Source organism: Pterocles gutturalis, unplaced genomic scaffold (assembly GCF_000699245.1).
Source record: "Pterocles gutturalis isolate BGI_N339 unplaced genomic scaffold, ASM69924v1 scaffold18145, whole genome shotgun sequence".
Lineage (NCBI taxonomy): Eukaryota > Metazoa > Chordata > Aves > Pterocliformes > Pteroclidae > Pterocles > Pterocles gutturalis.
In genome coordinates this window covers 29481-44073 of record NW_010138626.1, presented here as the reverse complement: position 1 = coordinate 44073, position 14593 = coordinate 29481, and the positions used below count along the sequence as shown (strand labels likewise).

Genomic DNA, 14593 nt, shown 5'->3' with positions numbered 1-14593 from the left:
AAAAAAAAAAAAATTGCAAATCCCAGCAAAGAGGATGCGCTCCTGTCCCAACCTGTGCTTTGTTTTCTCAGTGTTGTAGGTTCCAGCTCCATCATTGCCTACGCCGTCTTTCAGAACGCGGTGCGGTCCCCCGAGGTAAGGTCTGCGCCCCTTTTCCCCCCTGAGCCGAGGTGTTGGGACCTCGCGTGGGCCAGGCACCCTGCTAGGAGCAGCTGCAGGACTCTGTGGTTAAACCTGGTTTAACAGCTGGGAGGCAAAGGGCTTGCCAGGAGCTTGGCTTTTTGTCCGTGAAATGAGTTGAAGGGATTAACCTTGGACTGCACCCGCACGGGGAGAAGCAGGTTCCTGAGCCCTGCGCTTTCTGCTGCTCCAGGAAAGTCATTCAGACACGTCCTGGGAACAGGGATTTGGGAGAAAAACGCCTGGAGGGCTGAGGAGCTGTGTACAAACTGCTGAAGTGCAAATTGGAGGTGCCCCAGGAGGAAATGTATTTACAGGTGTCCGTCTTTGGGTATTTCTGAGTAGTTTTTCCAGGCAGGTGTTCTAAAACTGAGATAACTCAAGGATGCTGCAAAGTTCAGGCAAAAAGAGAGCAGGCTGGGAAGCAGTTTGTTGTGCTGGGCTCGGCAGCGGGGCTTTGGGAGATTCACCCTGGCTGTGTGCAGGAGCCGTGAACATTCCTGACGCTGGAGCCGTGGGATTTGGCTGCAAACCTCCCTCGGAGTGGGACTGTCCGGCCGTGCACCGCAGATCCGACAGGAACGCAGTGCTGGGCACATCCCGGGAGCATCCCGCAGGACCCCACGTGTCTGGGGTGTATCAGACGTGCTGAGCAGGTGACACGGGGACCGTAGCCCTCCATGCCCAGCCTGGCAGGCTTTGCTGTCCACACACAGCCCCTCTGTCTGTCCAGGACCTACCGGAGGCAGAGAACAGAGCTGGTCTGTGTGAAGCTGGGGTTATGCCGTCCAGGATTTGCAGCTGGCTGGCAGCCCCATCTGAGGACCACGCAGATAACGGGTTACTGCTAAGAGCAGTAGGACAGCAGAGCTGGCAGCGATGTCATAACAGCGCTGTGTTTGTACATCCTTCGTCTTCAATGGTCTTTGTACATTGTGGGTTTGGTCTGCAGCCCAGAGAGCAGGACTTCCAGGGAATGCAGGGAGTTATCCCAGAGAAGGAAGGCGTGCAGGCAGGCAAGCGACTGCCCCATCGCTGGGTGAAGCAGGGTGGGGAGGAGAACACAGGTCCAGGTTTGCAGCGCAGATTTGCACCCCTCGTGACATGCAGGGTAGCTGTGCTCCCAGGCAGCCAGCCTCCAGGAAACTCATCGAGAACGAGCTGCGGAGATCTCTGTGCGTTCCCGGGGAGGAATGAAGGCTGGGACTTTTAGTGCCGGGATGGAAAACCCACCTGAGCTCATCCTGCACAAGGTGCACATCATCCACCACATCTCCTGCGCCTGGAGAGCTCCGGACGTGGTTCTCTCCTGGGGTCCTGCACTCTGGGGTGACAGGGTCAGGGAAGGTGTCCCGATGTGACTCAGCAGCTTCGGCTCGTTTACTTCCATGGCTAGAAGCCTGCATTACTCAGGAGCCCTTGTGCTGTTGGTCATATGATGGGGCTGTGGCTTGGGAGCTGCTCGTGAGCCACGCATGGCTCCAGGTCACACAGATGGACCCGTCCTGCTCGAGGGAGTCCAGATGTTTCTGCTCAGATTATTTCTGCTAATCCAGATAGGAGGGATGGATACCAGCTGTGACTTGTCTGCATCAGGCTTCCAGGCTCTTGCTCTGCTGCCAGGGGAGATCCGTCGCTGGTGTTTCAAAAGCGACAAAATCTTCAGTAACTTCCCCATGGCCTTGTCCCCATGTCTCTGGTCTGAAGTGGAAATTTGTAAACAAAGGGGCTGGAAGAGATCCATATCGAAGCTTGCCACAAACAGTTTATTCCCTGAGTCATGAGGCTCCCGAGTAAAATGTTTCAAAATAAACAGCTCTGGAGGCTGGGAGGAGAGCAACGTTATAAACACTTCCCCTCCTGCCCCCAGCCTAGGAAATCAAATATTGCCTTCTGGACGCTTGTTTCCTGGCTCTAGGGGGTCAATAAAACTCTTGAGCCTGAGCTAAATCATTGACAAGAGATGATGGCAAGCAACGAGCAAAGCATTTCCTCTGCCGTGTCCGGGTCCTGTGCGGGCAGATGTCCCTGGGCGATGGCCAGAGCTGAACCAACACACGTGCTCCAGCCTGGCAGCTCATCTGAACCATTACGTCTTTACATTCCCTTCCTCTATTTTATAAATACCATTTGTTGGGGTTTTTTTATTTTCCCTTTTGCAAGTGAGAACCATGCTGCCTTTCACTTACCCCTGTGGCACCTATTCCTTCATTCAGGTCTGGGCCAAAATAGCTCCTCAACCCCAGCGTGGTGCCCTCTCCAAGGGCACGTGTTGCTAGAGAAAGGCGTCACGTGTTTGATTGCAAAAGTTGTTTCTTTGCTTATTTCGGAGCTGCTTGGTTTTCACCTGCCGTGGTTACAAACTGGACGGTGTCCCCAGCCTCTGACACCTGCTGGGGCTTCAATTCTGCAGCAGCGAGGAAAAACCTGCTTAACAAAAGACATTTGTAAATCTTACTGAGCTCTTTCTCATTGCTCACGGGAACAAGGCAAATATAACACAACGCAGCAGGTGGCAAACATTTACCTAAGGACAATATTGAGGCAAATCTCAGCAAAAGCTCAGTTCCATTAAAAAAAAAAAAAATTCTTAAAATCAAGGTCTCTTGAAATATTTCCATGCTGTGTTTAGCATTATAATTTCCTGTAGGGGGAAAAAAAAATAATGCCATCATTTTCTCTGCAGGATGCTGAAAAGTAGGTACCAAAGATGACAATTAAGAATCTTGATAATTAGGCTGCTTTTCCAGAGTGCCTGCTCTCCTGCTAACACAATGTTGGCCGGAATTCTGCACCGATGTTTTCCTGCAGTGTTTACAGCCCACTTGGCCAGTGCATGCAAACTGGAAATGGGCTGGAAACGGCCGTTAGAGGAGACGCGACTCTGTTCCAAGGAGATGCAGCGTGCAGCGGAGGGGCTAGTGCCTCTCACAGCGAAAATTAATCCGACATGTAAAATAGATTCAGCCTTAGTCACCACCTGAAATGACATTGGACACAGAGGAAAAATGTCTGTTTCCAGTTATTTCAGACCCAAAGAAGGGTTTTATGCTTCCCAAATATTGTATTTCTCTATCAGTTCATTTAACAAATAACTTAGTTTCTCCTGGCCAACCTGTCCCATTCTGCAAAATCGTAACGTTCTGGATGTTTGAGATATTTTGTGGAAGATTTGATGCTGCTCTTGGCTCCTGGGGCATTGCTGGGTGGTGGTAGAGCCGGGTGTCTGCACTGAAACAGCTCCTGAGAGCAGGAATCAGCCTGGGGTTGTGTGCGAGGAGAGCTGCCTTGCCAGCAGAGCTGGGGGACAAAAGCGTATTTAGATGAGGATGCTGCTGCGGGTGGTGGTGGGATCATCGCTCAGACCCACTGACAGGTTCCGTTTCTCCCAGGTTCGCCCACTTTTCTACCTGAGCCTCTGCGACCTGTTTCTGGGCATGTGCTGGCTGGCTGGAACGCTCCTCTACAGCACCCCGACCTCGCAGCAGGACCTCATCTGCTATAACCTGCAGGCGACAGGACAGGTGAGTGGCCTGGGCATCACCCTTCCTGCCGGTGCTGTGCGTCGTTTGCCGTAATTAACCGCGCTGGTGATCGGAGCACGGCCGTGGGGCTGCTCCAGGCGGCTGTGGCAGAGGTGCCCTGTGTGAACCTGACTTATCAGATCTCGGTGCTTTGTGTGTAGAACGGAGATAACGACGCTTGGGTTTAGGTACAGCTGGTTTGTGAGAAGCAATGAGGAAGGCAAAGAGAGGCTGGGATTTTGTGGTCGCAGCGTTCAGGTTGCTTGTGTAAAGCGAGTAGATGGGGCTTAATCTGTTTCCTGTTGGACCTGTGCCGACAATGATCTCTGTGCCTCTCACACAGCAGCTTTTTTTATTCCTCTTTGTGCTTCCTCCATCCTGGGCAGGAACAGACATATTCTGTGATTCGCTTGAGCTCGTCCTTACAGCATTAACAACATACAAACAGCCCTGCCCTTGCTATCCTATCCTGGCCCTATCCTCTCTCCAGTAATCCCAAGGATGCTCAGGGGCTGCAGGATGCTCAGGGGCTGCAGGATCTCAGGGGCTGCTCCACCAGCGCAAGCTCAGTGCCGTGCCCCAGCGATTCAGCTGCTTTCCAGCTGATTTCGTGTGCTGGAGCCTAATTGGAGTGGAGTGAGTGAAATACTGTTTTCCTGACACTTTGCTTTTGTCCCACCGAGTTCCCATTTCAGCATGAACCTTTGCAAATCGCCGCTCTCAAAAACCTTTGCGGGGTACGGCCAAGCTTGGGGCAGAGCGGCGGTTCCCAAGCAATGATCTCTGGGTTAAACAGTTTCCTTTTAAAGGACTCACAAAAAAGTGGTTGGGAAGAACAAGCGGCTGTCGGGAGCTTTGATGTGTGTTGTGTGGGCTCGGGCGGGTCCCTGGTACCCACAGAGGGGAACTGAAACATCCGTACGGAGCGGCAGCACCCGGAGCTGCTGATGCTCTCGCCGTACCTCAGGAAGGGCAGGGAAGCGGCTGCACGTGTGGTGTGGAAGTGTTCCTGCTGCTCTGTAGCCCTGCAGCCCGGGGTTGTTCTGACAGCTGTTTTTGTGGGTAAAACCGTCATATTTGTGATGGTGAGAGCAGCTGCTCCGCTCCTGGCTTCTCCCCGGTTTCTCTGGGTGAACCTGGAGGTGACTTGCCCGCTTGGGAATGATGCAGAACAATACTGAAGATGTTTGCCAGCTGATGGGACAGGGGAAGGTGAGAAGAGCCTGGGAGAGGCTTTTCAGAGCCGGGAGGTGGAAGGAGCGTGGGGGACAGAGGGATTTTTGGAGCTGTTTCCCTTGTAGCTCTGCCAGAGGGACGGCTCTTCATGCTGGTGTGATCGTTGGGTGGGCTGGAGCAGAGGGTGCACTGCTGGAGGAGAAGCAGGTTGGATGGAGACAATACCGTCATTTCTCAGCAGAGATGCTGGGAGCATGCTCTGCTCCCCTGCATTCTCACTCTTTTAAGCCCTTGCCTTTCCAGCCTGTGGCTGTGCTTCTGGGGACATCAGCAAGGGACAGAGGCAATGCAGGAGCCTTAGTTCCAGAAAGACAGTGTGGGTAGGCAAGAGCTGGCCTTGGGCAAGTCCTTACAGGACGGTCACAGTGCTGTGGGGAGGTGCAGGGTGCCTGTCACATCCAGACCTCGTCCGTAGGGTCGCTGGGCTTCTCTCCTGCGTGCCACCAGCAGACTGTCCCCGGCAGAAGGACTGCCAGGGTGGCAGAGCCGGCTTGCACCTGGCAAGAGCTGTCGCTGCTGTTTGCTGTGAATTAAAGCAAAGGGAGCACTTGCCATAGCAACCGTGCCCGCACGACGCACGTGACACGGGGCAGGACACCTCCTTGCTAAACAACCCAGTGATGTCCTTGCCTGGTGGGAACGCCTCGTGCGTAAGCAGGAGCCGGTAACAGGTTTAACCAGCAGCTTCTGCAGAGCAGAAGTGATCTGTAACCTAATGAAACATCTCCTGGCCCTGTTGTGCCGGTGCAGAGCGGAGAATTCTCGCAAAGGTTGCATTCCTGGGTGTCTCATAAACACAGGTGGCTTTTTTGCACACCAGCAGCTCAAAGATGTAAAATGCACGGAGCAGCGAGGGTGGGGACAGGCTGGAGGCTGCCCAGCACCTGTGTTTGCAGATGGCAGCCCTCGGAGAGACTCACCCCACGGTCCCTGTGATGTGGGTGTCCCAAGGGATTGCAGGGTGGTATTTTGGTTTATTCGGCCTGTTTACCATCTCTGTATCACCACAGGCTGACGTTACAGCAGATGGAACTCCCCTGACATCCATACCGTGTCGTAAAAGAGATTGCTTTATTTCTTGGACTTCCCCTGTTCCAACTCCTGGTCAATGTGAAATGTAAATACTGCTCCCTCCAGATGTCCCTTGACTTTGTTCTCTCCTCCTCCTCGCCTTGCCTTGGCGTTACAATAAGAAAGTCCAGCACAGAGACTGTGGTTGTAATTACACAATTCCCCCACATTCTTCCAGTCCAGTTCCAGTGGCCTCGTAACGTCCTGGCAGGCTCCGCTCCCGGGCACAATGGAGAGCCACAGACGTGTTATAATGAGGGACCCGCGTGTCCCCCAGCCTTTGCTTTATTTCCTCATGGTGAACCCTTGCAGGGCTGTCCACAGCCCCCAGGCTGGGGCTGGGGAGAGCAGAACTCCCTTCGCTTTCTTCTGGCAACTTTACAAGTGGCTTCTGGTTCCCTGGTCCACAAAAGCAGGCAGCGCGGACACCCTGGGAGCCTCTCAAAGGCATTTTGAAGTGCAGGAGAACAAGCTTTCTGGACTGTTTTGTTGACCTTCCCTGGAAGTAATTGAAGAAAGGCAACAAACCCTCATTAAACTTCATCTAATGAGCTGGAAAGTCCCTGTGATATTCGTGCTGCAACGTAGCAGCCCCTCGGATTCAGCCTTTTCAGAATGAGTCCAGAGCATTTTGCAGCCTCAGGGAAGGAGACCGAGCTTATTTAGTGACTGCTTCCCTGGACTTTGATACCACCAGGCTGGCAAACCTGTGCTCCTTTTTGGCAAAGGGCAGCAAACCCACAGAAAAATTTGCTTGTCCAGCCCTTCCTCTTTGCCTCTGCCGCTGAAGCGTGTGTTTCCTCTAACAGCCCAGCAGACGCGTAGATAGAGCGTGGTGAGGCAGCGCGGGTTGTACTCGGCTGCCTGGAGCAACCATGGGCTCAGAAACAAGTGCGAGAAAGATTTGGGGTTTTTTACAGGAAGTTTTAGATATTTGGTCTCACCTCAAGCTGGAGCCAAGGGCTGTGAAACCCTCCGTGCGGAACAGGGTTCTGTAGCTTTTCTTTCCTCCTTTTTTCCGTGGAGAGAAAAGGGCTCTCGGGGTGTTAACTCTGGCTTAGGGTAGATATTCTCTACCGCCTCTTTCCTCTTTAAATCCACTATTGTTTGCTGTTTCCGTGAATTCACTGTGCAGTGAGCTCATTACGGGAGAAGCACATCCAAGCGCCGCATCTGGGTTGTGTTTTGGAGTGGATGCAGCAGAGAGAGGGTCAAAGTGCCTTTGAACCCTTTGCTGCCAGGATTTGGGCCAAAAAATGAGCCAAGTCACAAGATTTGTATTTTTGAGACAGTCTGCTGTCGTTAGTTCTCCTGTCCCTGGTCTGGGGCCAAAGTGAAGCTGCCTCTGTGCGGTCCAAGGCACCGCGCCTCTACCTGGCTCTTCCCAGTTGGTGTCCCACTGCAACCCAGTGCAGATGAGCTTCGCTTTCCATGGGCTTTGGGTTCATCAGTGACGAACTACAAGTGCTACAGGAACTGTTATTACAGGACTGAAATACTGTCTGTTTGTATTTCTCAGATATTCTATGTGGCCTCTTTTCTGTACACCGTCAACTACACCTGGCACCTCTACATGGACCTCAAGGTGAAATACAATCAGAACCTTTTCAGGATGCCCCCCCAGGTGGGTACCAAGGTCTAACGGGGGGGTTGTGGTGGGGTTTAGGAGGTGTGTACATCACAGTACATCTCACCACGAGGACTTCGAAGGCCCTTCTGCCCCACGGTGGGATGAATTGCTGTATTTTGCCCACTGAGGTCAGCAGAGTCTCAGATCTGCTGTAGGATCTCTGCAGAAGATGAGGCAGGCAAAGCCCAAGGGCAGTGCACATCGCAGAGCAGAGAACGCTCAGCCCTGGATATTGGTGAAGTTCTGCTGCGGTTGGAAGAACAGCAATTCGCACCCACAAAGTAACTGGTGTGGTGCCATCGCTGCCTTCTGCCCATGCACGGAGGAGGGGACAGGAAAGCAGGGAGTGCCTGGAGAGCCTGGAGCTGAGAACTGACAGTTTCTGTGCTTCCCAAGTGTCATACAGCGTTCGAGAGCATCAGTAAATATTGTAAGAATTTGAGATAGGGGGTGTGACGGAAGAGAGCTGGTGATAACAGGAGCAGCTGGCTCTGTGAACAGTGGCCAGTCCTCACTTCACCATCGCTGGCCTTTACAAAAGCCCTTTGGGGAACCGGCGTAATCGCTGGGAACCGAGGAACAAGGACATAGCGCTCAGAAAGACTCTCTGCGTTGCAGACTGAACAAACACTTCACACGCCGCGTGACCAAAATCTCTCCTTGTGGTTGTTTCATTCCTCCCACCCAGCTAAATGTCACCGGCATGGTGCTCCAGGGGTCTGGCTGCAAGATGATGGATTCCTCATGCAGCTCTTTCCACGAGCCCATCAGCCCCACTTCCTTACGGAGCCTTGCCCTTCCCCAGAGATCTACTGTGCACAGCGAACTTTGTATCGCAGCTGTTCCCTGTGTTGGTTCGGGAGCAGCAGGCTGGGTGGATCAGTCTGTATTTCAACTGCTCTTGTCCCTAGGGTTTGGATCCACTGGTAGGACTGGTTTCCCCCCATTCAAACCACAGCACCTCCCATAAGTGAGTTCCCCACCACCGCAGCCGTACTGGGGCGGGGATGCTGGCTGGCAAAGTGCTTTCCTGGTGAGCTGAGACCAGGACACTCCAAATCACCCACATTTCTCCATCAGAACAGGAACAGGGCTGGGTTAAGGGCATGAACGGTACAAAAACATGAGTAAGTTACACCAGAGAGCTCATCAAGTGTCTGCTCCTTGCCCAGGTCCAAGTTCCCTTCCCACATCCTCTGTTCCTGAAGGAGAACACCCCAACGAGCGGGTGGAAGCATTGGTTGCTTCTGTTTTAAACGAGCACAGGCTGAACTCGCGGTGTTGATCCAGCGCCAAGTGGAAACAAACATTAGTGCTGGGTCTGGGCGTTAATCAGCGTTTGAAGGACCCTCAGCTGCTGAAGTGCTCCCTGGGAGCTGGCTCCTGTGAACCAGCGGCTGTACCGAAACCATCAGCTCATGGAGTTAATCTTTGGATTTTGCAGGTTGTGGATTATGCGAGCTGCGTCGGCCGGATAGCAACGATCTCGTCCAGGTGAGAGTTCATTCTCTCTGGCAGAATGATGTGCTTTGGGTAAACTGCAGTGTGCTGGCCGCTGCTTCCTACTTATTTTGAAGCAAGTTTTACTAAAAGGTGTAAAGTCCATCAGTAATAGCAGAGGCCTCCGAGGGAGAGGGTTTGGGTGTCAGGGCTTTTCTCCAGCCGAGTTAGTTGGAACTATATTAACTGTATCTAGTGTTCCCTTTGCCAATATATCGCCCGCATGAATGGAAGTGCAGAAGTTAGTAAAGCTGATAAAATACTCTTCCAAAGCAGTGTCAATAAAAATGATTTGTAAGTCCTGTGTAGTGACAGGAAAAGAACCAAGCGGTGTTTGGCTGGGGCTAGAGCAGCCCAGTGCAATAACTAATAACCGCTGTTGTCCTTTCTCCGCTCAGCCTCATCCCTTTCCTTCTCATGGTGCCTGTGTTTTGCCTGGGCAACAGCAGTGATTGCTACCAGAACTTCAGCCAGAAGCACGGGTGAGCTCTCTCTGCCAGAGCCCCAGCGCTCCCGTGTCACGGCAGGAGCTCAGCTGGTCCCTTCTCCCCGCAGATGTCTCCTGATGCACATGGAGATAGCCGTGCCCTCCAGCGAGCCGCAGACCCTCAGCGGCTCTGTCTGCCGGGCGATGCATTTCTACGGCATCGGAGTCTTCCTCATTTCCTTCCTCATCAGCTTTGTAGCCATCCTGGTAAGAAACATAGTCCTTCCACCCAGATGATCAGTGTGAGAAGATTTTCCTCTTTTCATCTTTCTGTCTTTGCTGGGATGGGACCAGAGGCCAGGCAGCGTCGGGGGAAGAAGTGTGTGCTGCTGCTTCCCTTTGGAAAGGGTGGTAGGGGAGAGAAAATCTCATCGTGCCACTATATAAATCCGTCTGGAGTCCTGTGTTCTGTCAACCCATCCCATTTAATTTTTCTCATTTTTATTTACCACTGCATTAATTAGATAAATTCTCCATTCTAAGCAACATAACACTCATAGTTTAGCTCTTGGCTGTCAAACAAACAAACAAGTTAAATTGGATGTCATAGGTACGAGTGCAATGCCACCTTCAATTTTCTTCAGTCCTGGATGGCATTTTATTTAACAGAGCTAGTGATTGAGGCCACGAGGATACGTGAACAGCAGGAGCTAGCAGGTAGGGAAGGCTCAGAGCGTGGCAGCAGAGATCGCCTCCTGCACGGGTCACTGCATGGATCAGTTCAGAGGCTCCAGTTCAGCCAAAGTCACGTAGAAATCGCTGCTCTGCCCCAGGGAGCACGCTGGTGCGTGAAAAGGTTTGAGAGATTGGAAGGGGAAACTCTGTCCTGCAGGAACCAGCCAGATCAGAGCACAAAGTACAAACACCGCTCTCTGCTTGTTCTTTTCTAGGTTATACTCAGTCAAGCCCGAGGTTTGTACAAAAGGTTTGTGAACTCCACCGGATTCCTGGGGGACCAGCAGTGGGCCATGATTAAGATGGTGGAGCAACGAGTGGTTTTCTACCCCATCGCGTTCTTCTGCTGCTGGGCCCCAGGTTAGCAGGGAGCTGAGTTAACGCTCCCAGTATTCCCCTAGGACGTGGTGCCTGGCGATGAAACTGCAAAGCGGTGGGGTGAAAGCAATACCCTCTTGTCCGTCCCTTCCCACAGCTGTCCTCCTTGGAATACTGCAGCTGACAGTGTCAACAAACAGCAAGATCTACATGGCTCTTCTCATCCTGCAGGTAAATCTCTTCCTCCGTGTGAACAGGGAAAAGTTTGCCTGTTTCTAGTCTCTGCGAGACAAATCATGTTTGTAGCCACAAAGATCATAAGTCTGATTGATTTATGCTTTTGGTTGGCAAAGATCTTTGTCAGTTGTTTTGTGTTTTTTTCAGAGGCTTGAAAAGGTCTTGGTAGCCAAAATCACAGCAGCGTGGCAAGTGTAGAAAACAGGGCTAGAAGGGATCCCCAGAAATCAGTTTATTCCCTTTCTATGAAAATCTCCAAATGCAATTCCCCCTGACACTGGTCCAGCTGCTTGAGGCAGCATTTAGCGAAGATTATTGAAATAACCGCAGGATCCCTGTATCGCGTGGGGATGCAGATGGAGCAAATCCTGCTGGGAGGGAGAGGCTTGGCATAACGTGCCGGGTCTGACAGCCTGGCAGGGAGCCGCGGGGTGACCTCAGAGCCCTCATCTCCCCCGTGGTCTCCCCCAGGCTCTGACAGCAGCTTCCCAGGGGCTTCTGAACTGCATCGTGTACGGCTGGACGCAGCACATCTTCCTCTCCCTCAAACGCAACGCCTGCCGGGACGTCGACACGCAGACTCCCCTCCTGCGCTCCCAGAAGAAGTTCTACGCCAGCACGCTCCCCGCCAGCCCGCCAGACGCCGAGGGGTCCACGTCCACCCTGCTCTGAGGAACCCCTGCGTTGGAGGAGAACAGGCAGCGTCCTAACGAGACCTCATTGTGTTTGAACAACATCAGGCAGAGCCGGTATCGGGCTGTCTGGGGTGAACTGTGTTGCCAGCTGTAGGGCTGGAGGAGCCTGAGCAGGGCAGCCAGGGACAGACACTTTCAGTGGAGGTAGTTATTTATTTTACAGGTTTGTATGGATTGTAAAGGGATTCTTTACAAGGTAAATATTTAGTACAGACTTTCTCCTTAGGGAAATATCTCTAGAAATGCAGCAAATTCTGTGTAACAGCTCAGAGATCTGGTACAGCTCCTTTGGGGGTAGATGGGCAAAGGATTTTTTTACTGCTCTAAGTATTTGCCATGACAAATTAACAGTAAAGCAAAGGTGAATATTTTTCAATCTCTGACTTTTAATTCACTATCAAAATAAGAACACGTACCGTACTAACAGCCAACGGCAAGGAATGAAAAATTACAAAGCAGCATAAAAAAATCAGCGCTCACTTCTGTGCCCCAGCTTCGTGCACATTTCCTTCTGTTCTTCCTGCCAACTCCTGCTCAGCCACTCTACTCCGAAAAATAACCTCCTTTGACCTGGTGGAGCACCTCTCCTGACCCAGGTGAGCAGGACTGCACATGAATCTGTCTATACCCTTCCAGCTGCTCAAGGGAATTATTTACTGTAAGGTGCCACTGCTCTATAGAAGATAAAACACATCTTTAGCTGCACTGAAAACAACTCTCTAACTTTTATGAGCTTTATTTTCTACCAGCTTCATTTTTTGGGTCTGAAGAAAAATTATTTACATAGTAGGTAATACAAGAAGAGGAAATACCCAGGTTTTGTGTAATTAACTTCCATACAGTTTACACAGTTACGCTGTGTAAATCACTTTGTGTGAAACCTCCTGGGACGAGCTGTCCAGCTTCAGGGGCATACCCACAGGGCCCACAGACCTTTCCAAACCTCAGCTGGTGGGTTTCCTACTGCTTTCATGGTTCTTTAAACAGCTGCTTCTTTTTCTTCGTCATTACTCTGCTCTCCATCTGCAGGAGTCTCACTTCTCTCTGTGGCTGACCTCACACAGAAAAACGCAGCCATTGCCTCTCTGTATTTGCTGACAGCGATGAGGAGAGCGATCAGAATGAGGGTCACGGCAGCTGTGATCCCCATTACCATCCCAAACACTTTATTGTGGACAGCCTCCACCATGGACATCATGAGAGGTGGTGGAGGACCGCTGCCCACGCTCCCTCCCAGCCCGTGGAACTGGCAGTCGGGAGGAGCCCAGCCAGCCTCGCAGTGGCACTGCTCGAGGTTACTGCAAACCCCTTTCCCCCCGCACAAAAGTTTCCCATCGCACTTGGTCCTGCCCATGGCGTCTGTGCACGTCTTGTTAATACAGATCTCATTTGGCCTGCATCTGGTGCCGTCCAGCCCTCCTCCGATATCGGGTGTATTGATGCTGGCGCGGTACGCTGTGCCCCAGCACCAGTCCTCGGGTCCTGGCATCTGGATGATGGTTTTGGAGCTCTTCAGAGCGGGGATCCTCTTCACATTGACACACTGCAGCCTCCCGCACAGAGCGTGTTGGGGTTTACACCCCACAAAAGCAACCTTAACCCTGTCGCCGCCACAGTTGCCAAATTGATCCCCTTTCATATTCTGCAGTTTGAAGCAACTTTCAGGAGCACCCTGAGCTTCCTTCCCAAAGACTTTTCTGCACAGGTTGTCGTAGGTCGCGCATTTCCCGCGGTGGCAGTAGCCATCATCGCTGCAGGGCGTCCCGTCGTGCACGTGCAAATCCTCCAGGCACCACTCAGAGCTCCCATTGCAATATTCAGGCAAATCGCACTCATCCACCTCCGCCCTGCTCTTGTGTCCCGCAGCATGGAAGCCACAGTCCTGACAGCATTGCCCAACGGAGCAGATGGCCCCTGGCTTCAGCCAGCAGCCCTTCTGACAGCAGAGATTGCCTTGGCAGCCCCGTGCCCCCCCACAGTCACACTGCTCCCCCTCATCGACCACCTTGTTGCCACACCGCTTGAAATGGAAGAGCCGGTGGGGCTCTGGGATGTTGCACAGGCAGTCGCCATCCCCGCGGCCGAGCAGGTCCAAGTAGCTCTGCAGGCTGCAGTTGCTGAAAGCCCTAGAGCCATCGAGTGAGTCTCCTGTCATGTAGCACTTGGTGTCCTCTCCGCACACACATTCCTTTGTGTCATGCTTCATCCCTAGGTTGTGACCCAGCTCGTGAGTAAAAATAATGGAAAAGATTATGAAATCTCTCCGTATATGCAAGACAAGGGCTGATTTATAACTGGGGTGGCAGATGCCACCTATGTACGCCAGCCCAACGACTCGTCCGAAGTCCATATAGGTAAATAAATGTGCGATGTCGTAGGTCACCCTCGGAGAGAGATCCCTGTTTCCCCAGGTGTTAAAATTTTCAAGCACAACTTGCATATCCTGGCTGTACCTGATGAAGTTGCTGCGCGTCCAGATCTCCAGCCCGATCAGGCAGATGCGAATCTTCAGGGGATAGTAGGATGTGTCCGACAAATTGATGGTGTCTGCAATCAGAAGCATCACGGAGGTCTCATTGCTCCCTTGGAAGGAAAACAGATAGTGGTCCACCACGACCACTATCTGTATATATCTGTAATATCTGTATATACCGGGGTGAGGGACCCTGGCACGGGTTGGATGCCGTAGCTGAGGTTCCCGATGCCCAGCTGTCCCCTCAGCCCCGCGCAGGTGCTCAGCGTGGCCAGGGACCCGGGGCTGCCCTCCACGTAGCCGCGGTAGAAGCAATCCTCGGGGACATGGGGCTGCTCCACCACCCTTGTCCCCCTGGGCCCGTAGGTGACGACCGGCAGGTTTTTCACCACGAGTCCTCTCTTCTGCGTGAGGTGGACGATGCAGTTCTCCCCCTCCACCCTGAGGATGTAGGACACTTCTCCCTCCACGGCTTTTCCCACCCTGGGGGCCAGTTTCCTCAGCCGGATTATCTCACAGCCGGCGTAGCCCAGCGGTGGCCGATGGCAGCCCGCCCCAGGGAGGAGA

General features: G+C 52.6%; 1 protein-coding gene and 1 pseudogene across 1 annotated transcript; one reads left to right on the top strand and one right to left on the bottom strand.

Moving 5' to 3' along the window:
• Nucleotides 1–18: 18 nt before the first annotated feature.
• On the top strand, nucleotides 19–11530 carry TMEM116 (transmembrane protein 116; the record flags this gene model as incomplete). Its single annotated transcript, XM_010083070.1, has 9 exons — nucleotides 19–135; nucleotides 3573–3704; nucleotides 7531–7635; nucleotides 9086–9135; nucleotides 9540–9623; nucleotides 9697–9835; nucleotides 10519–10663; nucleotides 10779–10852; nucleotides 11330–11530. Coding segments are annotated over 9 exons (1047 nt in total), but the record flags the coding sequence as incomplete, so codon positions are not given.
• Nucleotides 11531–12532: 1002 nt separating this feature from the next.
• LOC104468820 overlaps nucleotides 12533–14593 on the bottom strand; it is a 2194-nt pseudogene continuing 133 nt past the window's right edge.